This window comes from Theobroma umbraticum, unplaced genomic scaffold, assembly GCF_002168275.2.
Source record: "Theobroma umbraticum cultivar Fairchild unplaced genomic scaffold, ASM216827v3 scaffold_34.0, whole genome shotgun sequence".
NCBI lineage: Eukaryota > Viridiplantae > Streptophyta > Magnoliopsida > Malvales > Malvaceae > Theobroma > Theobroma umbraticum.
This window is the reverse complement of record NW_018397275.1, coordinates 148,541-174,444: the sequence shown is the minus strand read 5'-3', so window position 1 is coordinate 174,444 and position 25,904 is coordinate 148,541. Positions and strand designations below refer to the sequence as shown.

General features: G+C 32.5%; 4 protein-coding genes across 9 annotated transcripts in view; 2 read left to right on the top strand and 2 right to left on the bottom strand.

Annotated features, from left to right (window-relative positions):
• Window positions 1-167: 167 nt before the first annotated feature.
• Window positions 168-7,862, bottom strand: LOC110427527 (G-type lectin S-receptor-like serine/threonine-protein kinase SD2-5). Of its 3 annotated transcripts, none has more exons than XR_002446284.1 (3): window positions 4,412-4,532; window positions 708-882; window positions 168-536 (listed from the first exon to the last, which is right to left on the bottom strand). XR_002446284.1 is itself a non-coding variant. In XM_021443080.1 (2 exons), the coding sequence occupies exon 1, from the start codon at window positions 7,639-7,641 to the stop codon at window positions 5,098-5,100; it is 2,544 nt and encodes an 847-aa protein (XP_021298755.1). In that variant the 5' UTR covers window positions 7,642-7,862; the 3' UTR covers window positions 2,226-2,710; window positions 5,088-5,097. The 3 variants fall into 3 exon arrangements, 1 of the variants encoding a protein (XP_021298755.1); XR_002446283.2 differs by lacking the exon at window positions 4,412-4,532 and adding an exon at window positions 5,088-7,862 and having other exon boundaries at window positions 180-536; XM_021443080.1 differs by lacking the exons at window positions 168-536; window positions 708-882; window positions 4,412-4,532 and adding exons at window positions 2,226-2,710; window positions 5,088-7,862.
• A 1,337-nt stretch (window positions 7,863-9,199) lies between these two features.
• Window positions 9,200-12,495, top strand: LOC110427422 (CURVATURE THYLAKOID protein). 3 transcript variants are annotated; one of them, XM_021442942.1, is made up of 7 exons: window positions 9,200-9,315; window positions 9,477-9,582; window positions 10,505-10,596; window positions 11,316-11,405; window positions 11,551-11,613; window positions 11,827-11,864; window positions 12,033-12,495. In XM_021442942.1, exons 2-7 carry the CDS (start codon window positions 9,483-9,485, stop codon window positions 12,085-12,087), a joined length of 438 nt encoding a protein of 145 aa, XP_021298617.1. In that variant the 5' UTR covers window positions 9,200-9,315; window positions 9,477-9,482; the 3' UTR covers window positions 12,088-12,495. The 3 variants fall into 3 exon arrangements, 2 of the variants coding, with proteins under 2 accessions (XP_021298617.1, XP_021298616.1); XM_021442941.1 differs by having other exon boundaries at window positions 10,502-10,596; XR_002446267.1 differs by lacking the exon at window positions 9,200-9,315 and having other exon boundaries at window positions 9,322-9,582; window positions 10,502-10,596; window positions 11,827-11,969.
• Window positions 12,496-12,918: 423 nt separating this feature from the next.
• Window positions 12,919-17,354, bottom strand: LOC110427534 (protein tesmin/TSO1-like CXC 7). The gene is made up of 8 exons (XM_089785496.1): window positions 17,059-17,354; window positions 16,648-16,764; window positions 15,898-16,075; window positions 14,899-15,387; window positions 14,616-14,719; window positions 14,424-14,515; window positions 13,757-14,104; window positions 12,919-13,025 (listed from the first exon to the last, which is right to left on the bottom strand). Exons 1-8 carry the CDS (start codon window positions 17,352-17,354, stop codon window positions 12,919-12,921), a joined length of 1,731 nt encoding a protein of 576 aa, XP_089641622.1.
• Window positions 17,355-25,709: 8,355 nt separating this feature from the next.
• Window positions 25,710-25,904, top strand: part of GC5 (golgin Putative 5) — a 10,928-nt gene continuing 10,733 nt past the window's right edge. The window contains exon 1 of one of the 2 annotated variants that reach the window (XM_021442936.2): window positions 25,710-25,862. The gene's annotated coding sequence lies outside the window, so the exon portion shown is untranslated. The remainder of the gene's footprint in view (window positions 25,863-25,904) is intronic. The other variant, XM_021442937.1, reaches the window with a different exon arrangement.

Here is a 25,904-nt window from a genome sequence, read left to right as displayed (position 1 = left end):
TGTCCATGTAATCCAAGCAAATATATTTGAATTTTTTTATGATTTCAACAACAATATTTGTTTACCAAATGAAAGAAGAGAAACAGTGAAACAAAAATATTCATATTAGGACTTTTCTAAGTTCAATGAAATCAGGCGCAGCCAGAGCTTAGCATTCCGTCTAAACTTAAAGTTAGGCCAAAACCTGAAAACTTCTCATTGTTTAGAAAATCCTAACAACAGAATAAGATTCATCAACTACAAATCTCAATCATCCTCGTCAGATGGCTGCATTTTGTTTGAACAATGGCCGTGACTTACATGTTGACGGTTCAAATTAAAGGCACAAAAAAAAGAGTGAAAAGGAACTACCAGTCCACAACTAACTCACCTCATGCACTATAGTCTAGATATTCATACTTGAGGCAAGTCCATCAGCAATGGCAAATGAATTTTCACACGTATATATTTTTTATAACAATCAGAAATACAGGTTTACTTTGGTTTCATTGGCGGCAAATTGCCTTAAATTTATCCATGAAAAGCCCACTGGAAAACTGCCAAAAACAAAAGGAGTGAATTGTGAGCTAAGTGTCCACAGCAGAGAAGATGAGGACAATGTTACCAAGAACTGCAAATGCAAAACTAGAATTTTAAGTGCTTTCAGTGCTTGCCAAGACAAGAGCTATGCAAATGTTGGCATGCAAAACTGTAAGGAAGGAACTCACAGTTTACAGGATTGGACATTCATGCTACCAAAAACCAATGGCACAGCTTTCGCTGTGTATGGGCACCAGTTTGACTTTTGCCTGGCACGTGTGACATGCAGCCCAGCAGTGGCAAATTTCGTGCAAAATTAATTTCAGCCCATAGTTGATATGCAGGAATATATTTCTACTCTGTCTGACAAAAGTAGCAAAGCATATTAATTTTATGCGGTAAGTGTAGTTTGGAAGTTCCTGGAGGCATCAAAGTCCATGACATCGACATACATAATTGTCAATTGCTCATCAAAAAGCCTATATCATAATTGTTAGGCTACATCAAATAAAACATATAACATACAAACAAAACAGTGAGACAGGATAAACCCCTCAGAAACAAAGCACAGCATGCTCATCATGAAATTTTACTAAGCAGCATGGATGCTTGTAAGACAAAGCACAGCATGCTCTCATTAAATGTTTATTCACCTATAGGTTTGAATTAATTCTTACTTGCAAACATTCTTGGACAAAATGATGGTGCACAAATTTTCAGCTCTAGCAACAAAGTTTCAGAGTTAAATAGATCCCAATCTCCACTGGATTACCAAACATTCAGTAAAAACAATGAAATAATTAAGTTGCAGAGCACAGAGAAAATGACCACACCTTCAGATTTACCTAAATTTTATTTTTCACATTGTAAAAACAGGAGCAGACAAGTAAAACATAGCCTGCAAAAGTATAACTAGCAGAGCAACGTGCAGAAGCATAACTACCATGGTTCTTATTTAAATGTGCCAAGAAGTTAATTTTTACGGTTAAATACCCTTACCACCCTAAGTTTTGATTGAAATTATACAAAAGTCCATTAGTTTTCAAAATAGACACTCCGCCCCAAAAAATAATTTTCTGTTGGACACGTAGATCCAACCATTAGTCAATCGTTAGTGTTTCCGTCAACTTGCTGACGTAGCAAGGGTAAAAGGATAATTTTACCCTTGATTAATTTTTATAATTACTATTATATAATTTTATTATTTTTTATTAATTAAAAAAAAAGGCTCCCCATCTAGGGAGCACTGATATAGTGCTCTCCTCCCTTGGGAGCACCGGCCGATGCTCCCCTTTCTTGGGGAGTTGGCCTTCTTTTTTTTAATTTTTTTTTAAAAAATATAATAATAATTTTTTAAATTAATAAAGAAAGAAAGTGCAATTTTGTCATTTCACAATTTCTGTTAACGGTGTTTGCACTCTTGAGGCGAAGTGTCCATTTCGGAAACAAATGGACTTTTTTGTAATTTTGATCAAAACTTAAAAGGTAAGGGTATTTTACCCTAATTTTTAATATCATGAAGACTTCAAATACTGTTTCATGATAGGGAAACAGCATTTCAGCATGGTATATCAATTATTTAATAAGAAATCATTCTTATTGCCATTATATTGCAGTACAAAAAGCATTATACTCATATGACCAGAACAAGACCATGTGACCTGTTCCTGATTACATTCAGCACTTTGTGATATTCAGCATGCAAAGCAAAAGTTTTAACTTGAACCAAAATAAAGGCAAAATTTTGCTTGCTAAACTATAAAGGCAATAATATGGGGATTCTAGAATATAAAGAAGTAGAAACTGACAAAACACTGACATCACAAGCACGATGAAGTAACATTGCAAGCGTAATTTGGGTCTATTTTGCTCCTAATTGTAGTTTGTGGTGAAATCAATGGAACTCATTATTCTACAAACAAGCTTTCCACACAATCTCCACAAACAGGTGAAGTTTCTTTCAATGACACCAAATGCTGCCTATTTCACGTACAAAGAATTGTTTCCTTCCAAATACAAGCAAAAGATACTCATTTCTGCCTTGATAAACTTTTCAATTTCTTTTTGCTGTCGAGGGGCCTAACACCAGAAAAGCTATACATATTTTCATAGCAACCACCTACAAGGTCAGCCGATAATTTTAGAAGGGGCTGCTGAACTTATTCAATCGAGACTCACCTAACTGCCACGTCTGAAACAAATAATCAAGAAGTGAAAGGCTAGAGGTATTAGAAAAAATAACCAAGTCCTATTTATTTATATTCTACAAAGTGCATGAGTTAGTTTTCAAGGTGTCTTTCAAGTTTCAACAATATTATCTTCATTGTTGACTGTTTTGCAGCATAGGGACGGGGTACATAAAAAGATCAAGGGACAATCATACAACAGAACCAATATCTTCTTTACTTTTCGTGGTGGCATACACAATACTGTGCTGTCTAAACTTCAATAAAGAAGATAATACATTGATCAATTTTGTGGTGCATAGCATACCTTCATTTACCAATCTGTAATACGAAAATGTATAGTAATACAGGGATATTTTGAAACCATTTTGTCAGGTTATATATTTGTGCATCCACAGCAGAAAATAACAAAGACTAGAGATATAAGGAGGGTTGTAAGTGAATAGAGCTACTCAAAAACTACTCAAACTCAATTTGATCAAAGCTGATTCAGCTCATTAATCACTTCTAATAAACACTCTGGAGCTTGATTCTCAACCTTGTTTAATAAATGGGACAACCTTCAACATAGGAATGCTTGGCTCATTTAAGCCTGTGAATAAAGATAGTCAGTAGCTTGTTTAGGGGCTCACTAATGAACTAGTTTACTTGGAAAACATCAACTATAATTTTTATATTATGCAACATTTATTCTATATCTAGAATAGAAATGACAATATGAATGTTCATTTTGATTTGTCATAATTATTTATCATAAAATGATATGAAATTAAAAATTTATCGAGTTGTCTAAGGTAGCTAACAAGATCAAGCTCCTCAAGCTCGAGCTCTTTTATGCGCATGAGCTACACTCTAGCTTAAAAATCTAAGCTTGAGCTAAAACCTTGATCAAGCCAAGCTTGAGCAAATGGAGCTCACTCAAGCTTGGATCATTTATAGCCCTAGATATAAGCAATGAATAGGTTAAAGACGTTTCTTTCCTTTCCTGTTTCTTGTTATAAAGAAACTATATGCTACAACTACTCGAAATAGGATATAGACAATTGAATAAAAGAGATATTCAAAAAAAAAATCCAAATAAATAATTTAGTATTCAATTATAAAGCTTGAAGCTTTCCATTGAGTCCTTCTAGAATCCTATCCAATTTAAGATGCAATAGCCACTATATATTGCCGAATGCACCATTAATCCTCATGGAAGTCACAAAAGTAGCAGACTTATATCAAAAGCATAATATCAATTTTTCTTAGCAATGACCAATAATTTCCCTACTTTTCTGACAATTAAGAAGGAAAAGTTGGAAAGAAACTTTTCTCAAATTGTATGACAAATGTTAGACAGTCAATCTCAAAAAAAGGAGAGAGAGAGAGAGAGAAAAATGCCTGTTTACAGCTATAAAATCAAATCTCAGGCAAGTAATCACTCCAGAGATTACAATAGAGTTGCATTTACTTCAAGAAATTCCCTTTTAATAGAATCTAAAAACCCAGATAGCACATTTCAGATACCAATGCTTTATATTTACATATCATTATATGAAATTCATAATAAAAACTGAAATCAACAGATTTAAAAGGTATATCAAAAATTAAAATTAGTGCAAGAAATGGCCAAAATCCAAGTGTTTTCTTCCATTTTCTTTCCTTCACATTTTTTTTCTTTTCCTATGTTTTCTGTGGAACCCAACAGAGGGTAACTGTCAAACCTGGGAAGAAAGGCAGGAGAAACATTGGGGAGAAGCTGAGATCAATGCCAGATGCTGGGGGAACTAGGAAACGCGTTGAGAAGTTATTTTCTAACGTCCTGTGTTTGGACGCCGAGAAAATTGAGAAACGGGAAGAAAATGCGGGAAATTTGATTTGATGGGTGGAGGGTGTCAACTTTAAAGAACAGTTTGTGTTGCTTTTCCCATCTCTTTGGGCTACAATAGGTTGGGCCTCATATTTCTTCATCTTTTCTTATCCCTGGCCTGCTTTCATCTATCAACCCAAGCCCTTCCATTTTTTTAAATCAATTTAAACAAAATATTAATTATAGTAATTGTCTCTTTAAAATTATTATTTTTGTTTTTGGAGTCATTTCAATCAATTAAAATTAGTTTAAATTTCATTATTTATAATTGATAACTGCATAACATAAGAGGGAGGAGTAGTCGTTAAGGATTCTATCAGCTACCTGTGTTGATTACAAGCAAATTCTTTTATTTTGCTTTGGTGTGCTGGTTTGCCGGCAGCCAAACCATTACTGGATGAATACAGAACAATGCAAAGTAACTAATTTACTCATTAAAGGGAAAATAAAACACTAAGGAAAACAGCATTAAGCCTAGGTCCAGAATTTCTTTCCTGGTAAGAGCATTGTAGGTTAGAAACTTCAATTACCCTTGTTTCGTCACCTGGGTCCAGATAGAATGGATGCTGGCTGTGGACTTGAAGGTACCATAACCACTTCAGCTGGAGCTTCCACTAGCGTTGAAGTTAAAAAGCTATAATCAGAAATAGGTTCCATGGTCAGTAGACCTTCCAAAACCTTCAACACCATGGACATTGAAGGCCTTTTATTATAATCACTTTGCAAGCACCAAATGGCAATCCTTATCATCTTGACAACTTCTTCTGCATTTTGTTGTATGCCTTCAATACAATTATCGGCCATGTCGAAAAGTTGATTCTGTTCTGCCTTTTGTTTCAGTACGGGCAAAAGTAAATAGTCATCTTCATCAGGCTGAGAGAAATCCAGATTTCTTCTTCCACAAACAATTTCCAATATGACAACACCAAAGCTATACACATCAACCTTTTCTGTTATCCTTCTGCTTAACCATTCAGGGGCCAGATATCCTCTCGTTCCTCGCATTTGAGTTATGACATGGCTTTGGCTCCTGTCAATTGGCCTTGCCAAACCAAAATCTGATAACTTGGCATTAAAGCTGCCATCTAGAAGAATGTTTTCAGGCTTAACATCTAAATGAGCTATTCTCATTCGACAATCCTCATGCAGATATGCTAGTCCTTTGGCAATATCAAGGATGATGTTCTTCCTGATTTCCCATTTGAGTGTTGTAGCTGGATTTTTGTGGAAGATCCACTTATCCAATGACCCGTTATTCATGTGCTCATAAACCAAAATCCTATTTGAATTTCCAATGCAGAAGCCTATTAATCTCACCAAGTTGACATGGTGTATGCTGCCGATTGTCTTCACCTCCGCTAAAAACTCTTTCCTACCTTGACCCAAGCGATCCAAGCGCTTTACTGCAATTTTTGTACCATCACCCAAAGTCCCTTCAAACACTGATCCAAATCCTCCTCCCCCAATCCTTTTATTGAAATTTTCTGTCGCAGACCTCAGATCTTCATAATTGAATCTTGTGGGCAAATTTGTTGCAAGATTTAATGACTTCTCCCAGTCATCTTCAGTTTTCCTTCTTCCTTCTTCCTCTATAGATCCCCGCTTCCTTAGGATGTGAACAGATGCCCCAATTAGGTTAAATGTGAATATTAAAGCTGCAACTAGAGGTCCTATGATTAATTCAATCCGAATTGATTTCTTTCTTGCCAATGGTGGACTTGGACTTGGTGATGCAGGGCTTGCTGGAACCAATGTTGATCTCTGCACCTTTATGAAGGATGTAGAGTTGTAACGATCTAACACTGGTGAAGTACTCATCAATGAAAAAATTTGAGATGGTAAGGAGCAGTTGCCACTCAAGTTATTAGAATTGTAGTGAAAGAAAGCTGCTTTGCAGGAACAATTCTCTAAACAAGCATGTTTGCAACTCTCAATGTCTGTATCGGAAATAGCTGCCACAAAACTAAAATAAGAAACGTTAGGAAGTTCTATAAATGAGTGAAGATGAGTAGATTGGCACGACAGAGGGGTGGCTTGTCTGCATCCAGCACTGGAATTCAACTGCTGGAAATAGCTAGTGTCTCCATTATTTCCTACAGGACAACTACATTGTCCGTTTGAGCATATCCCATACTTTCCACAAACAGTTGGATATGCACATATGCCGCGATTGTCTGTCAAGATGTCAGCAACTTCCGACGCATTTGCTCGATCCCATTGGTAGACTCTCAAATGTCCATCTGTATCTAATCTCAGAAACTGAAATTTTTCTGTTTCAGAAGTGAAACGTGCTGCAATTGTCTGTCTTGTATATTCAAGTTCAAGCCTTCCAGTCCTAAATTGCTTAGATTCAGCACCTTCATTAAAGACTTGAAGGTACACCTGTGGGGGACTGGACTGAATAAAAGCGTATAGATTGTCGTTTGCAAAAGACAAGAAAAACTGACCCGGCGTCCAATTTGAAGCAGACACACTGGCGATCAGCCTTTGCCCTTCTTCTATTGTTTGACCTGGGAGCCATGTATTTATAGGATAATCCAAAGAGCTCCAAACGGTGGTGCTAAAAAGCTCCAGACCGTTGAATTCAACAAGCATAAGAGTCCCATTTCCTGTTATGTTCATATAATTAACTGAACGATCTGATGTATTCGAGGACCATATAAACATACCATCAGCATCAGTTAGCACCAAATTTCCATCTCCAGTGAACTCAAGCGTGGCATTGTCCTTGACAGGATTGTCTCTGTTGGCTATCCAGAGTATTTGTGGAGAGCCTGACTCAATAATTGTAGAATCACTTGTTGCTTCGACTGCAAAAACAGCAAAATAGAAGGAATTAGTGGTTTTACGACCATAAAATCCACACCCGAAAGCTGGGAAATTTGCTGGGTTGCTGGTATTGAGAAGTATAGATCTAATAGTTGAACCATCAACAAAGTCTACACTTCCCCTTGATATGAAATCATTGTTTCTCCAGGTGTTTGGTAGTTCAGCAGAGGCATAATCAGTTTCGACTGCATGGAGGAAGAAAGGAAAATTAACCAAGGATAGAATAAGTTGAACTAAGCATGTCATGGCAGCCATAGTATTTTCTTGTAAACATGAAATAATCAGCTGAAGTTTAGGTAGGCTGAGTTAGAGAGAAAAGCCAAAGCTATGCTTAAAATATGAGTATTGGGGCTTGGTAAAACCATGAAAGAAAGTAATTTTATTGAGGCTCATACAGAGCTCATGCTTCCTCTGCGTTTTCTATTTTTTTGAGATAAAACATTTTCAGGTTTCCCTAAGCACACTTTTGAAGTAGCTAATTGCCGTATATGAAAAACCATAACCTCTTTTTTTCTGAAGCAACTTGGCATTGAATGCAAGAAATGAGCAGGGTCCCAGCAATGGTGGAGTCAAAGAACGATTCCCAAAGTTTTGGCAGGACTAGAAAGACGCGTTAACCATGAAAAAGAAATTGCAGTTGGGACATACAGCCATATTCTTACAGTTACAGGCAATGCTAAAGATTGATTACGAAGTGTTTTGGGCTGTGCCAAATGGACAACCATGCGTGATTGACAGTCTAGCCGACTTGGATTGCAATTTCCATCCGCTTGAGTAAAGTCCTGGTAAGGCAATCAATTCAACTTTCTATAAGCACAAGTAGAAGAACAATTTCATTGCCATAAAGTTTCAAGGAATATTCATAGCAAACAAAAGGTCAAAGTCAAGTTTGCATCCCCTTTTGGGGCACAAAAGCTAACACATTTCATTGCTAGAATTGCGTTATGAATTAGCTACTGAATCTGTTTTGCACGTTATCAATGGAGACATCCTTGGATGTGAGGAAATCCTTTTTCCCTACTCGCTTTATGCTTCACCTGTTACTATGGAGTTAAAGACTTGAAGTTGAGAGCTTTTGTAGCCTGAGCAATTGAGCAGCAAAGCAACTTTAATTTTAGGCTTTCTTTAATTGTTATCATTGCTCTTTTTGTTATTTTCTATTTCTTATTATTTATTTCTTTTCAAAGTTTTTTTTTTGAGCCAAATATCTTTCCAAAGTTTGCTTAAAATAAAGACAAAAAAGAAGTAAATATATATAATCCCATATAGTACTTAATTAAAAGGGTAAATAAATAAAACCTGTCAATACAAATGTGAATAATATTGTTCATATATATATATATATATGTGTTTGTGTGTGTGTTTACACAAAAATAAAATTTTTCATTATTTATTATTTGGTTTTGTAGTAAACATAGTTTTTTTTTTACTTTTTTTTCTAAAAGCAAAAAAAAGTGACAAAAATAACTACTAAATAAATGTTCATATTCGATTTAATGAACCACAAACTTAATCAACTGCTACTATATTTGAAAACATAATGTCTCTCAAAAAACATTATTTGAAAACATTAATTTATGAGAGTGAATTTGGATTTGATTAGTTATTACATAAATTGTGAAAATGACATGTATATATTATATAAAAATTAATTAAGATTCAATATACTTTTATTTTTAAAGAGATAAAAAAGATTAATTTAAATTGGAATATCAAAAAAATTATAAATTTAAAAATAATCATAAAAATCATATGTACACATATACTATATGTCTATATCACGCCATTTATACTAAATTTAAATACTAAATTTTAAAATCCACAAACCAATACATTACTCCGGCGCTCCCTCACCACAGAAAAAGGGGAAAAAAGCCACACTTTCTCTGTCTCCGTCTCTTTCTATTTTGGCTCTTCCCAAGTCCAAAGGTAAAATTACCCACTTTTTATGATAAACTCAATTCTCTTCTTCCGATCAGAATCTTCGTTCTTTTTATGATAAATCTAATCCCTGTTGGACTTTAAAGCAAATTACCCACTTCGCCAAATCACTTCTTTTTTTCCGCTTTTTGGTGCTTTCTTTCTAGCAGGTATTCATGGCTTCCATTACAGCAAGTTTGCCTCCGCCGTTGTTCTTGCAAGCGAGAAAAACCCTTTTCAGGACTCTTCGGAAACCTCCAGTTTCTTCTATAAGAGGTATGAATTTGACTTTACCAATTTTGTAACAACCTTTTTGTAGTATGTTTTAGTCTACTGTAAAATAGCACGGTCAACTACTGCACTTGTTTACTTGGATAGTTTGTCGTAAACTTTACAGTTTATGTTAGTTGTTTTAAATATATTTTTTTTCAAAGTGATGGCGCCTTTAGTTACATATAGATTTTTGTGGATTCCAGCTTCTGAAACGACAGAGCAAAATGTAAAAGGAAGAAACTTTCGACACTGAAAAACTAGACTTACTTTCGGGTAAGCTAGGGGTATTTGAGTCGAAAATTGAGGAACACTTATTTCGTAAAGGATGTCTAATCTCGAGCTTAGATTTGGAGTTAGAGCATTGATGTAAAAACTTTTGGAAAAAAAGGGTGTCTAATCACTGTGGGAGTTTAGCTAAAACAGTGGCGTCTTTTATGTTTTTGTGTGACGGTCTGGTAAAAGAAGGTTCCCGGTGGAATATCAATGATGAAGTTTTAGATTAAAGTTATGACTTGGAAATGAAAGACTCATTTGTTAATTGGCGGCATTGGAAAGTCCTAGCTTAGGGCAAGGAGGAAATGCTCAGTACTTAATGGTCCTCAGTGTGATAGCCAAATTCAGACTTCCAGAATCTAGCATTATGTTTATTGACTATCCTTGATTCATGCCATTAATGGGATTCATCTGTGTTAGTCTCAGGACAGCTGCGGTTGTAGGTAGAGAACAATTACTTCTAATTAGCAAAAATGTCTTTAAGACTTATTCTTCGGGCAGAATATAGTTTGTTTTTCTGTTTCATGTTGAAAGAAACCTTTTTCAGATTCAAAACTACAAAATGTTCTGGTAATCAGGTTCTATTAGTTGCAATATTCCATGTTTTGGGTGATTTACACTTTCCCTTTGTTTCATAATTTCCCTTTAGCAGGGAGACAAAACTGTGCTTTTGTTGTAAAGGCTACAGGGGAAAGCTCTGAGTCTTCCACTTCACTTAGTATTGTCAAGTCCGTTCAAAATGTTGTAAGTCTTCTTCTTCTTCTTCTTCCTCTTGGCTTTCTCTCTCTCTCTCTCTCTCTCTCTCTCTCTCACACACACACACACACACACACAAATCTTCATTATCATCATTGTACTCCCTTTATGGTCAAAAACATATTGGGGGGGTGGGGATGCAATACAACGTACTTTACTCAAGAAATAGCAGAATTTGTATGCTTGGGTCAGTTTTGTATCAGACTATAACTTTTCTTTATGTTTTTCCTTCTACATTTGCCATTTCTTTATTCCTTGTATAGTTTTTAGTTAAATTTTTTATATTGCTCTGGCTAACTTTGTATTTTGCTGAAATTTCAAGGCTATTTATAGAACTCCTTTTAATAGATAATCTGGTAACTTTAAATTGCTGGATAATCTTGATATGTAATTATCTTGGTAATGGTAACTTAATTTAATTTATCAAGATAATTAAGGGGTAAATCCTTATCTTTTGATAAATTGGTTAACTTGTTTAGACTATTATGGGTGTTATCTCAGAAGTCCAACATTTTCATGCAACGTGAGTTGCTTAGTGCGGTATCAGTAGATGCTTGGTAGATTCAGCTAACAGGAAGTCAAAAGATTTTCTACTCCAGTTTTATCAGTTGTTTATGTGTTTGTCCTCGGACTTTTGCCTTAAACAGCTGTTCTCATATAGGCGTAACATTTTTTTAACTTACATTGCTTGAATTTGTTTGAAACAGTGGGATAAATCTGATGAAGATAGGGTAGGTCTCATTGGACTGGGATTTGCAGCTATAGTGGCCCTGTGGGCATCAGCAAATTTGGTTTCGGTAATATGATTGTTTTCGAGTTTTAATCTATCCTTTCCTTATTTTGAGATCATACCATCTCTCTTATATTAATAGCTTTGAGCTTAAAGAGAACTTGTCATGGCTTCAATCCTGCATCCCTTCATCCTTTTATTGATCTGAACAGGCTGTTGACAAATTGCCCCTTATCCCAAATGTGCTAGAAGTTATTGGAATACTGTTTTCATTGGTAAGGAATCTGATACATTTATGTTAAGACTTGTTGCTAAGAGCACTAGCTAGTTTATGAAGACTGGAAATCTCTTGTTTATTTTCTTTATATTTTGGTCCCTCGTTAGCTTTCAGCTGGATAATATCTCACTGGCACATCTTTATGTTTCACCTTTGCTCTTCAAGGTTTGAACTTCTAAGTACTAACTTGTTTCTTTTTCTTGCTTTTCAGTGGTTTATATATCGATATCTCTTGTTCAAACCTGATCGGTAAGTAGAATTCTTTGACTGCAGAGATTGGTTGATGGTGAAACCTGTAGATGTCGCTTGTACATGAGATATTGTTCTCCTACTTCGAAGAAGAGAACACTATAGGTGATTGTTCGAACTTTGACTCAATCTGGAGCAACCAACGTCTGAACTTTTCGTTTTTTGCAGGGAAGAACTGTTCCAAATCATCAAGAAGTCATTATCCGAAATTTTGGAACAGTGAATTCTGCTGCCAAACCGTATTTACAGTAGCGGAGGGTGTAATTTCTGAACATAACAGATAGCCAACCCCTCAGTTGGTTTATGGTTTGTGTTGTCATAATTGAAATATGGTGGCATCTTCATGGCGTAATCTTTTTGTATTGGTGTGAAGTGTGATGTCCAGAGTTACTATCCATGGAAACAACCAAAGCGTATGTGTGTAGATGTCATGGGCAGGTCACAGCGTCACTGTTTCCCCATGGTGCCGTATGAAAAATTTGGACTCAAGTTCAATTTTTCTTTTGCTTGTGGGTGTGGTTGTAACTTTTGTTCGCATGTTTGGTTTGGGTTTTTTGTTAGTTTAAAAGTTATTATGATGTTTTTACTGAAAGTAATAGTTTTTAGAATTAACCTAAAATTGTTTGATAAATTTATATGTATAAGTTGTTAGTAAAATAATTTATATAAATTTTAATTTGAATTAAAATTACTATAAAAAAAAAGTATTGTTTGGATTATATTTAATAAATAATGATATTTTTGATAAAAAATAAAAATTCTCGCTGATGTGCTTTTTTTTAAAAAAAAATGAAAAGCTTCTTCTTGGACTTTTGAAATATAGTTTAGATTTAATTTTTTTTAAAAAAAGCTTTTTTTTTTAAACTTCTAAAAATCTTAATTGACTTAGTTTTCGATTTTAAAAGAAAATAAATTGAAAAAAAGTTAAATCAAACAGACATTCTATAGAGAAAAAGTATGCTCAATTATGTATTCTCAAGATTGGATGAGGAAATACAGGAAATATGTCAACATGTTTGAGCCTTAGGATATCACTGCCGGCATCCTCTTAACATCAAACTTCAGTTCCTGTCTTCTCTGTTGGGACTGTTCTAGCTGACGAGAACTCATTTGTGCCCGTAACATGAACAAGATACCAATAAGGGAACAGAAAAGCATCATCTACATTTGAAATAAAAGATTTACAAAAATATGTTAGTTTTTAGAGGAAGCAAAATGAATTCCAGCCCCATGAAAAACTCAGATCACAAAGTTAAAAGCTCAAATTTAAAACAATCCAAAGATCAATCCGACTCAAAATTATATTATCTCGAATTAACATTGAAATTTTAAAAATAATAACTAGTGTCATTGTAATCCAAATCTTGAACGTTCGGAAATTGAAATGATCAGAATTTTTGTGATCGGAACTGAAATAACCCAACTGTCCGTAGACCGCCTCTGAGCACAATAACAAACAAAGACATTTGCATAATTGCGTCCTATCTTATTTTTTACGTCAGGACTGAAATATCATCCTGATGGTTCCATTTAGAGTCAGGAAGACAGGCAGGGGAAGATAGCAACTCAAATTCGTATCACCTCTGTCTCGGTTGTCAGTTGTAAGCTATTTTTTTGACTGTTCTAATGTCGTGATTATCTTCCAAATCTGCCTTAGAGTTAGGTTGCTATTCCCTTTTAAGTGAGTTGTAGCATCTATCTTTCCAACCTCGCTGGAAATGACATTACTAAGGGTAAAATGGTGGACTAGCAGTACTTTCAAATATGCGCTGCTTGACAGATAGGCATTTTCCCGAGGATACTTATTCAGTTCAGGATATATTTTCATATTCTCGCATAATCTTTTCATATTTATTCTTGAGTGATAGATGAGATGAGGCACGGAGGCATACCTTTTATGTTTGTGAAAGTAATGAGTTCCTCAAGAAAATCTCGGAAACTTGACAAAACACACCTTTCCTGCTCTGCGTTGGCATTCTTGATGTCACGGTCCAGAATCTGCTTTGGAGAAGTAGGCTCCATGAACTGCTTATGTTTCTCATTACAGATTAATTTGACTGTTCCATGAGGCAAAATCCTTCCTTCTTGCGCATCAGTAGCACCACCATCTAGATGAAGGTCATCAGGGACCCTTTTCTGAAAATAAGCAGGTCCCCCTGGGCAGTCCTCCTCCTTGGCTTCAGGAGCATCTCCATGCTTGTTCTCTGCTGCATCTTTCACGTCTGCCATGCCAACTTTGTCTGGGCCAAAAATAATTGCAGGGTTGTAAAAAAAGCAGCTTTATTTGTAAGTCACTTTTATCTTTACGTCTGGCTGGTCAACTTTGTCTAAAAAATAAGTGCATGAGTTTTAAAAAAAAAACCCTTATCTGTAAGTCACATATCTTTCTACAATATGAACTCAAGACTTTGATACACAAGAAACAACCCAGAATAAGGGAAGGTTGAAAGGTAAGATAAAATGTTTAATTCAAACATTGTAACAAGATATCAAAACAATAGATAAGTGGATAGACAACAACAATTAGAATAGAATATTTTGGTCCCAACCACAGTATACCTGCAAATTGTTTGGCAGCTTCTGCTAACACTGCCAATCCTGAGCAGACATTTCTTGTGTCTTCTAGATGAAGGACATCAGCTAACGTCAATCTTGCACCATAATCAGATATCACCAGTTAGATTTTGTTTACAAACAAGAATACAACACTTTCGGTCAAGTAAATGAAGAATGACTCAGGATAATATAAACCTGTATGGATGCCTAAAAGAGCCCAGCATAGCAGAATTAATGATATGACAAGTAGGCTCAACTGACAAGGTAGCCGACGGACAAGAATTTTTTAGATTATTCACCTGCCAAAGAAGAAAAACTCAGTAACCGCCTTTCAAAAAAAAAAAAAACTCAGCAACCAATGAGTCCCCTAAGTTTGAAGTGAAGAAAACTTGTAATAGGAAATAGTAAATACTAGCTTGGTGTTGCTCCAACCACAAAAAGAGAAGACAATACTTGAATGTTGCTAAGCATTTGATACCTTCTGAAAATCAGAGAAGCTTTCAATTAGTGTATCTTTCTCATTTGAATGGAGCTCCAGATGTTTCCTCTTCCTCGATTCCTGGGACAAGCACTGGCCTGATAAACCAGTGGCATTTGATGTTGCAGCAGTAACCCTTTGAATGTAGATTTTGGTATCAATACAATCCTCACCGATGACTGCCATTAGCCCCCCAGATCCTTTAAAACTCCTGTAAAATTTTCTATTACCATTGTCCTTCGAAGAAATAGCAACCCTACCCTCACATCCTTTAGAGTTCTCATAGATTTTGGACTTACTGTCATCTTTGCCAGAAGCAGCCATCGTGCCCTTGCATACCTCAAAATTCTTGCAATCCACACATTTGCAGTTCTCAGAGCAGAAGACATTAGCTTGGAAACACTCACAGTACCTCTTGAGACATTCAGACTTCTTGCAGTGGCATCCCCTCTCGTGTCTCCCCGCTGGTGGAGCACCCTCTTTATCGCCCTACTTTTATATCATTTGAAATTGAGAGAATGAATGACAGGAAAAATAACTTTAGAAGATAATAAAAGCAGGTTAGTACATGTGTGACCCGAACTAAACCTGAAAGCCCTCTTGCCCAGGGAAAAAAGGATGCAGAACTATACAGATGATTTGAACAAAATTTCACTTCTCTCAACCACTGAACTTCAGGGATAATTAACCAAAATTTTCTAGCATCCCCTTTTAAAGAACAAGTAACAATAATTATTTCTCGTAAGCCTTGAGTTAGATTCTCTTCTGTAAAACAAGTTAATGATCCCTGAATTTCATGAAAGTGACAAGAAATTTTCAGCAGATAATTTAACCTAAGCGACCGGTTGAATTGCCTCATGTAGAAGCTTTTATCAAATGTATCCATATATAGAAATTTCAATTTAAATGTCTCTATACAATGAGTTATTGCCCATATAGAATCAACCCAAAAAAGTAACTGGGGCCTTTTTTCTTTTTTGGAAAGATTTACTTACATACCCCGACATCTTGAGGACTACATGGAGTGCTCGCAATCTTAGGCTTGAAGGCGTGTGGATTACGTTCTAGGATGATTTCAGCAGCGGCTTTCCTTAAATCCCCATTCTCAACATTATTGCAACAATCAGCACAATTACACCCATTACAGTACTCTCTGGAAGCAAAGCACTCGCAATACCTGTCCATTTGTGCATGGGAAGTTTAGAGAGTAATTCTTTGAAAAGCAAATGCATTGCGTTGTAGATTTGTACTCTATATGCAAAACAAAAATCATCATGTTGCATCCAATCAAGCTGCAGAGTTGCATGTCGGATACAGGATTCAGCCATTTGTCAAGCACCAACAGGACAAATATCAGAATGAACTTACCAAGACCACTACTTCGTATACAAGGGAAAAGGGAGATGGGCAAACTGATGGAAATAATGGTTGCAGTAATCATAAAGCAAGATATCCACTTTCACCCCTTATTGCTTGTTAGATTACAACTTTTTTTGGATAACAACGCAGGGTTTCATTTCAAGGCCCATCTTGGACAGGCTATTATACATTTTTGTTTCACCACTTTAGAAAAACATAGAGAATATAGAAAGATTTTCATCTGGCTTATAACATGCAATTCTGCAGACTTTGGGGATGGTAGTTAAATAAGTAAGAAAGAAGCTAATGCATGACTGAAGAAACAGCTCATTTGTCACTACATAAACAACTCAAAGTTCAACTACATAAACTTTAAGTAATGTAACTCACAATTTTAAGCATTTGGATTGTTTGCAACCGCATTGTTTTGGACCCTTCGGAGTACCACTGTTTGCTTTAATATTAGCCTGCGGGAGTGGTATTGGAATCGGAGACTCTGGCTTGCTGCTTGAAATAAATAAAAGATAAAATGGAATTAGATTTTACAATGTCAAAGAAGCTTGCTTTTAAGAAATACAAACGCAAGAAGTACTATCATTTTCATGAACTTAAACCTTTTGTTATAAGTACCTTTATCTCTGCTCTCTTTTCCCTTTTCCTCCGATTTCTCAGCAACCAAACAGAAAATGAAGCTGATTTTACCTTTCCCCTTCCTTTTCATTTCTTTTTTCTTTTAATGCCAACTCTAGTAAACTTAAACAGGAAAAAGCAAGAACTAATTCTAATAAAGAATAAACTCACATAGAGGAAGACGCACACCGAGGAGATAAATGCAGCTCGGAGCTCGGCTTCACCACCGGCAACTGCGGCGAGGTGGTGATGATGGGAGATAGGCCGAACTCTGTGAAGATAAGCTGCCTAGCCAGCTTCTTTTTGGGTGGGAAATGTGGTGATGATCTCTCTTTAACTGTAACCTTAACCGAATCCCTCGTCCTTTCAACTGATTTGATCCCTTTTGGCGGGAAACAAGGAGTCGCTGTAACTACCTCGATCGTTTTCGGCGGGAAATCTCCATTCTCGATCTCGAGTTGCCGCATTGCTTTTCAGGTGTTCTGATCCACAGTGTACACAGAGGTGAAGTAAGTCGGTAAATCAAATTAGAAAAACAAAACTGGAGATTTTATCATCTGTCTGTTTGATAGCTGGAAAATGAAAGAAAAGAAAACGAAAAAGACAGTTTCATGGAGAGAGAGAGAGAGAGAGAGATTTTGGAGCGAAAGTTTTGAGTATTTAAGAGAGAGAGAGAGAAAGAGTGGGGGATGGAGGGGTGGTTACGGAGGCCGTTAATTCGGGTGTTTTAATATTGCTTTTGCTATTAAACATTTATATTATAAAAAAATTTAAATTGTAATATGACATTATATTAAAATCAAAATTTTTATCTTTATATTTATAAAAATTAAAAAGAGACAAACATTAGGATTAAAGAGAGTAATTTTATGTAACGATTTAGATTAATTGGAAAGGCTAAGTGCCATTTTTATTATTTATATTTGTTTTAAATAAAATTTTTTATTTACTTGATCTTATCATAAATTGTGTGAAAATATATTTGAAATTTATGCCTATGGCTTCAATGGATAATTGAAATTTTATAAGTTTACATGATTAATTGTTTGTAAAATTTTTTAATAAGTGGCCCCTCTATTGCTAGAGGAATCAAAACACTAGATCTAAAGAGGAAGGCAATAAAGACAATTTAGGATGAGCATCTGATTAAATCGATTAATTTGGTCAATTAAATCAATTTTCCTAAAAAAGTTAATTAAACTGAATCGATTTAAAGCTTTATTCAACTTTAGTCATTTTAATCAATTTGACCTAATTTTTAAAACTTTTTCTAAATTCATTTAATAATATATTAATAATATACTTTATGTTCCCACATATTACATTTTTACTTATAATTTTACTAATATACCAATATAATACATTATTAATATATAATTTCTGACTAATTAGTATATTAATAAGTATACTATGTAGTATACTTGTTATACTATATATTGATTAATTAGTGTATTAATAAGTATACCATGTATAGTGTATTAAGATATATATTATATGTATAACAATAAACAATGTATACTGCATTAATATTTACTATATATAATTATATAGTAAATATGTATATTGTATTAATATATATTATATTTAGTGCATAACTATAAACTAATACTATGCATAGTATATTAATATATTACTATATATAGTTAATATATACTTGTATAATATATAAGCATACTTAGAAGTCATATAATATATAGTATAATAGTATATTGTTATATATTATAATATGCTAACATTAACTCATTAAGTCATTCATATATCAATATATAGTGTATTAATAAGTTATTATATTTAATTACTAATATAAGTTATATTACTACAGTATACTAATATTAATAATTTTAACATAACTTAGTATGTTAATATAAATCATACTATATTATATATTACAATAGTTTATTAATAACTTATAAGAAGTAAATTACTTTAATCTATAGTCTATAGCGTATAGACTATATATTGTATATTAATAAATATATTATATAGAGTATAATATATTAATAACTTAATATAAAAATAAGTTAATATAACAAGTTACACTAATATGTTAATACATTATTAACTTAAATTTAGAGTATAGTTTTCATTATATTTTTTATTTTGTTTAATTTTAAATAACTTTTTGTATGATTATATTTATATCAATAATGTTAATGTCTAAATAAAGTTTATTTTAATTTTTATTCTTTGATGCTTGATGTCTAAATCAAAGTCATTTATTCATACATAAGTATAGAAAAAATGTGAGAGTGAATACATGTTAGAAAAACCCTATTGTTGATTAAATCTAGCTCTTCAATCATATGTATGTATAGAAAAACTATGTGAGTGCGTACATGTAATAAAAGCCCTTAAAATATTCTAATTTCAAAATCGATAAATTAGGTTATCCGACTTAAAAAATGTTTTACCGAACCAAACTGACTTAACCGAATGTATTAGTCAATTTAACCAAATCAAACCAAATTAACTAAATTGAAGTAACTAAATTTGTTGATTAATGCAGTTTTGATCGAATTTTGCTTACCCTTAAAAGACATGGTTAGAAATGTGACTCATTTCACCAAATTTGTGAATGACAAATTTGAGTCAAAAGCTAGACGTATCATTGTAATAGAGAGTTTTGTACTGATTCAAAGAAAATAGAATTGCTTTTATGAATTATCGTAAAAGAGTATGTAAAAAAGTTTCTTAATCTACTGGCTCAAGCCAATTAGAAATAGTTTTTAATATAGATGGATCTTTGGTAATTGGAAATATGATCAAGAGCCTGTTAGAAAGAGTTTTGTTAGAAATGTTAGCTCCGTAATGATGAGGAAATATCCAAGAGGGGTGAGAATTGGATTTTTAAATTTCTTTTCAACAAATAGAACTTTTAAGTTTGAAGACAGGGTTTCAAATTTGTTTTCACTTAAAAAAACAAAAGAAATGAACAGTCAAGTTGAAAACAAATTTTCAAAACTCTCCAAAGTAAAGTGCACAAATATATCAAAGTAAATCAAATGTGATTTGAAAAGTGAGTGAGCCGTGAGTTTCTAAAACTTCTTCAAGACAAAAAGCATAAGTTCAAACAATGAAAGGAATAGAGAAAAGACATAGATTTTATAAAGGTTCAGCTTTCTCTATAGATGCTTACATTCTCTCCTTTAACTCACTAAAGACTTTGAAATCCACTAAAAGATCTACTTTTTAAAGGATTAAGTATAATTTTTATAAATCACTGCTTTTCATGGATCAAACATAACCTTACTATTTTTTAAAGGCTCATGTATAATCTCTCTATTTTTTAAAAATTGAAACATAATCTCTCTACTTTTCAAAAATTAAGCATAACCTTTACAAACACTACCTTTTGAAAGCTTAGGCATCACTTTTCTCTCTTTTACGACAATGAAGCAGATATACCTATAAAAGGTTGGTTTCACTATGAAAGTACATGGAGGAAAAGTTTGAAAGCGCTACAGATGATTACAAAAGATATAAATGAAAGTACAAAGAATTTGAAGCTCAAAAGCTAGGTGGAAGAATATAAGTGGTTTCCTTTTGGTTGTTTTCTTTTTCCTATTCTTCTTCTTCATCTCATTTGATTCTTAATCAAATAATCTTTTTCTATTCTCTTCTCTTTCTCAAAAAGTGTTGGAAAAGTTCTTGTTATACTTGGAAAAAATTTATAACCGTTGGGGATAACTTGGTGGAAAATTAGTCATTTTTCTTGTCCTTTTCATATATAACGACTACTTTCTAGAGCTTGGGAATCGACCTTTTATACTCGAGAAATTGATTTTTTTTTTTGGTTTGGAGCATTCTGTCTTGTAAAAATAGATCAGTGCATTCTTGTGAAGTCGATTCTTCTTGCCTTAAAGCATTTTGTTTTCTAAGCATTGACTTTTGCATTTTTGAGAAGTTGATTTTCCTTGTCTCTAGAGTATTCTATTTTTTGAGAATCAATCTCTACATTCTTGAGCAATTGATTCTTCTTCATCCCAAATTTTTAAGCATTGATCTTTTGCTCCTTTAAAAATAGATTCTACTTTCACTTTGGACTCCAAATTCAAAATTCAAATTTGCTTTTACTGGCTCTATCTTATTCAATTCTCCATTATTTTTTGCTTTTTCTTCAAGTTTTTGAGTTTTTCTCTTGCAACTTTGAGAATCCATCACTTAATGCTTAAAAAGTCGATTCTTGCTCTTCCAGGGACTTTTATATCTTCAAGAATTGATATTTCCTTTTCCAAAAGTTGATTTTTCTTGCTTGAACATGAAATTCAAAATATTCAAAAGATTTTCCTTTCACAAACAACTTCAAACAACAAATTCAAATATCATTCAAGCAAGGAAACATTAAGACACTTCAAAAGCATTCAAGGATTACTCAAATAATAAATTTTAATCATTTTTGTAATTTCAAACTCTAATCATTTTCAAGTTAATAAGTTTGGCTAAAACAATAATTTTAGATGAGTTGCCTTTTAAGTTAATTTGTGGAAAGAAAGGGATTTAAGTGATACATGTTAGCTTCAAGTTTAATGTTTCACGTTCTATCTAGATGGATTGTAGTTAGAAACTATTATCATTTTAATATTGATGAAAGGGTTAGTTTGAAGAAATTTTTACATTATTCTTTATATAGGATATCCTTAACCATAAACACTTAGACCTCATTACAAAGAGTTAACTACATTTGTCTTACAACACACTTTAAAGATGCTGATTGGAAATTAAACAAAAAAAAATTATATTTTTGTCTAATATCTGGTCATAGAAGTGATGATGTTGGTATGGAAATTGACAAGGATTTACATGATTGAAGAATTGATAAGGTTTTTACTATCATAATTGACAATGCTAGTTCAAATATGTTGCAATAACATACTTGAAAAAAGTTCAACCAATTAGGAATTAGTATAGTAGAAGGCAAATATCTTCATTCGAGATGCATTACACACATAATCAACCTAGTTGTCAATGATGGATTAAAAGAATTTAATAATTTAACTGCTCATGTTAAGAAGGCAATGAGATATGCAAGACAATCACTATCGAGGTTGTAAAATTTAAGGAGTGTGTTAAGATTGAAACAATTCAAACCAAGAGTTTGTTGTGCTTAGAAGTTAGCATTAGGTGGAATTTGACTTACTTGATATTAGATGAGTCTAAAAAATTTGAAAAGCCCTTTGAGAGGTTTGATGAGAGGGATCTTTGTGGAAACGATCTCTTGTTAGGAGATGGTATGCTTAATAGTGATGATTGGGCATCTATTAGGAGATTAGTCACTTTTTTTACAGCATTTTTACAATCTTACCATAAAAGTTTCAAAATGGTCATATGTCACGTTTAATATTTTCTTTGAGGAAATTTGTGAAGTTTATTGTTTTTTTGCATGATTAGTAATTAAGCGGTGGTGTTGAGTTCAATTCAATGGCTTGAAGAAATAAGGAAAAGTATGATAACTATTTAGGGGAATGTCGAGAAAATAAATATGATGCTTTTATATCGTGGTTGTTCTTGATCCTCGACATAAGCTTGATTTTGTGGAATTCTGTTATAGAAAAATGAAGCTGATATGATGACAAAAAAAATGAAGGAATCAATGTTTGATTAGTTTCATTATTATATGAGAATGATACAGCCCTCACAATTTGAGCACCTAAGTGACAATAGTCAAATGAGTCAAGCAACACACTCACTAATGATTGTAACCCACTTGAGAAAAAGAAAAAAGGCTATCGATTTAGATTTCAAAAATTTTAGAGTTGAAAGTGGATGTGTGTAGCACAAAACTAAATTGGATAAAAACATGAGTGAAGAGCTTAATGATGGTGATGAAGAGGATGAGGATCTCAATATCTTGAACTGATGGAACCTATATAGTTGTAGATTTCTCATCTTTCCCCATTTTACTTTATATGTTTTGTTAATAGTCATATTCACTATTGCTTCGAAATATACTTTCAACATTAGTGGACATGTGCTTAATGCATAAAGGAGTTTTTTAACTCTTAAGTTGGTACAAGCCTTTATTTATGCTCAAGATTGACTACAAGGATCATCATATATAGATTCAAGATATATTGAGGAAGAAATCAATGAGTTTAAGAAAATGAGATTTAAGTAATATTTTAAATATACATACTATTTAATCTTTCTTCTTTTCAAAGTTACTATATCTTAATTTTTTTAAATTCTTGTTTACCTTTGCTTTTGTTGCTTTTGTTTATGCATTTGTAGATCTTTTTAGAATTATTTTGGAGTTGGATAATTGATTAATGAAATAATGAAAAAAGAAAGTTATATTCGGCAGATTTTCATATTAGTTGACAATTTTTTTTTAATTTTTTAACTTGTTAATATTTGATAATTAACATGTTATTGACTTATTTTACTTTTTAAAACTTTTTAATATCTGTAGCTGTGACTTCTTGTTGCCTGTTGGAATTTCTTGTTGATTTGATTTGTGCTTTTATTTTGCTGGTTATAATGTCTACTAGTTTATTGGTTCTGTTTTATTGGTCAGTTTTTTTTGTTTATGGTTTATAGGTTTATTGCTGGCTATAATGTGTTGCCTATGAAATGATTTGAATGATTTATTGGTTTATTACTGATTATAATGAGCTGCCTATGAAATGATTTGAATACATATTTGTAACTTTGAATGGGATGCTGGTGAAGAGGATACTGAGTATGTGGTTTTTTTTTTTTTTGTATGATTTTGGGATATTTCTTATTTTAATTTACCACTTCGTTTTCCTTGTTTATTTGAGGTAATTACAAAAATGCCAGCCATCGTCAATTTGGCGTTTTAATTTTATATGGAACAAATCGTGCTTCTTGAATTTGGTCAGAATAAATTCTATTTTACTATGTAAAAAACTTATGTCACTAATTTACTTTATTTTAAATATATAAATATTTTATATTTCTTTTATTTTAATATTAAAGTAAAATTTTATTTTATTTTCAAATAAAGTTTTATTAACCATAAAAAAATAATATATCAATAATTTTTCAAAATAAATTACTAAATAAATTTAAAAATAAAAAAATCATTAAATCAGTTTAAAAAATTAATCGAGCTAACATTGCCTTAACTGATTGTTGACTGACACCTATCTGTAAATAAATGATTATTGACAATATCTAGTGGCTGTTTGGTCTGACTTATTTTTAATTTATTTACTTTTTAAAAACAGAAGTTGGGTAAAATAGTATTTTGTGAGAAATTATTAAAAAAATAATTTTTTTAAAAAATAAAATTTAAAAAACTTAGAAAAAAAGTTCAAATAAGAATTTTTTTTATTTTTTTTAAAAAATACGTTAGCAGGCGGTTCGCCCTATTCAGATTTTCACGACCGAGAAGTACTGGATTTTCTTTCGGATATGTCCTGAAAGGAGAAGGAAAGCTGGAATGCCACCAGGCGTCTATTATTGAATTCACCCGATCCGATCCATTTTGGGAACGTCCAGTGTCAAAGTCACTGAATGGGTAAGTCGCCAATCCCTAAAACGGACTATGTAATGTACTTTATCCGCTAGGTTACGGGGGGCATTTTACCAGGAGAGTTATTTTTTATTTGAAAAAAATCTTTTTTCAAAAAATACCCCATTCCTTTTGCCTTATCCATCTCCCTTTCCTCTCCCTCTTTTTCCTCTCCCTCTTTTTGTCAATCATTCTTCTAGTTTTTTTTTTGTTTTTACAAAAATTATGAAAAAAAAAACTCAAAATTTAGAACTACATTCAGAACTTTTATTTTTGATTTTGTTTTTCATTTTATTTTCCATTATTCTTTTATTTTTACTTTGAAAATACTCTTTATTATTTGATGTTTTTTAATTTATTGTTTGATATGATAATTATATGATATTTATTTATTCTTAATTTTTTTTGTGTAGATAATATTTGTTGACTATAATTAAAATAATTAATCAAATAGGTAAATGGTTATTGAGATAAATTAGATAAAAATTGAAAGGTCAATATTTATACTTGTTTGTAATAGCTCAATTTCAAAGAATTTTTTCTTTTAGTTATAACAATAGGCTACATTACAAAAAAATTAAAATAGACTTTAATTCCTTTGGTAACAGAAATTACAAAATCTCTAAACTTTTTAACAATGAATTTCACATTTAAACTAACAATACCCAATAGATGATGTGATACTTCTTGATAAAATAAATAATTCATCAAAAAATGAAAAAAAAATATAAAAATCAAAATCTTTTTATTCATGGAAGGGAACATTACTCGTGAGGACATCAAGATTTTAATAGACTTGCATGAAATTAGTGTTGATGATTTCAATAAAAAAATAAGTTGTCAAATTAATGGCTCAATCAATGTTGTTTAGCTTCAAAGGTTATAAATTTTCAATCTAATTTTAAAAAATAACAACAAATATACTTTTATATTCTTCTTTTTTTTAGTAATTCATAATATTATAAGAAATATTATATTTTTTCACATTTATCTTTTTTTTATTTGATTCAATTTTTTTCTCTTAATTTATTAAATTTCCTTTATAATAATTTTACTCAAAATTAAAATTTATATAAGTTATTTTACCAAATAACTTTTTTATAAAAAAAATTTATAAAAAGTATATTTATCAAATAATTTTAATTTAATTTCAAAAATTATTATTTATAAAAACTCTATAATACTGTTATCTTTATAATAACTTTATTATAACTTTTAAAGTGAAAAAAGTTAGATCAAACATGCTTTTAAAATTTTTTTAAAAAAAATTCATTGAAATCTCTTTCTCGCACTAAAACTTTTCAGTCCCTTACAAACGACGACGTACCACCTAGGATCAATCAGCTTCATCAAAAAGTCAAGAGAAAAAAAATGATGGTTACAGAGCAAAGTAGATCGACCCCATTGTTCCACCGAAGCTCTCATTCACTTTGTAAACAAGAATTTTGAAACCTGTCTCCATGATTTGAAATCTCAAATCCATGCGCATTATAATCAGGTTCTTCTCTATTTTCCCTATCGTTGCTCTTCAAACGAAAGA

Excerpts from the sequence above, each read along its gene's own strand:
- LOC110427527 (XM_021443080.1), bottom strand. The coding sequence starts at position 7,641 with ATGGCTGCCATGACATGCTTAGTTCAACTTATTCTATCCTTGGTTAAT.
- LOC110427422 (XM_021442941.1), top strand. The coding sequence starts at position 9,483 with ATGGCTTCCATTACAGCAAGTTTGCCTCCGCCGTTGTTCTTGCAAGCG. Across the intron at positions 11,406-11,550 it reads CATCAGCAAATTTGGTTTCG|GCTGTTGACAAATTGCCCCT; the intron begins GTAATATGATTG and ends TGATCTGAACAG. Across the intron at positions 11,614-11,826 it reads TTGGAATACTGTTTTCATTG|TGGTTTATATATCGATATCT; the intron begins GTAAGGAATCTG and ends CTTGCTTTTCAG.
- LOC110427534 (XM_089785496.1), bottom strand. The coding sequence starts at position 17,354 with ATGCGGCAACTCGAGATCGAGAATGGAGATTTCCCGCCGAAAACGATC. Across the intron at positions 16,765-17,058 it reads CGGTGTGCGTCTTCCTCTAT|CAGCAAGCCAGAGTCTCCGA; the intron begins GTGAGTTTATTC and ends ATTTATTTCAAG. Across the intron at positions 14,720-14,898 it reads GCTTCTCTGATTTTCAGAAG|GTGAATAATCTAAAAAATTC; the intron begins GTATCAAATGCT and ends CTTCTTTGGCAG.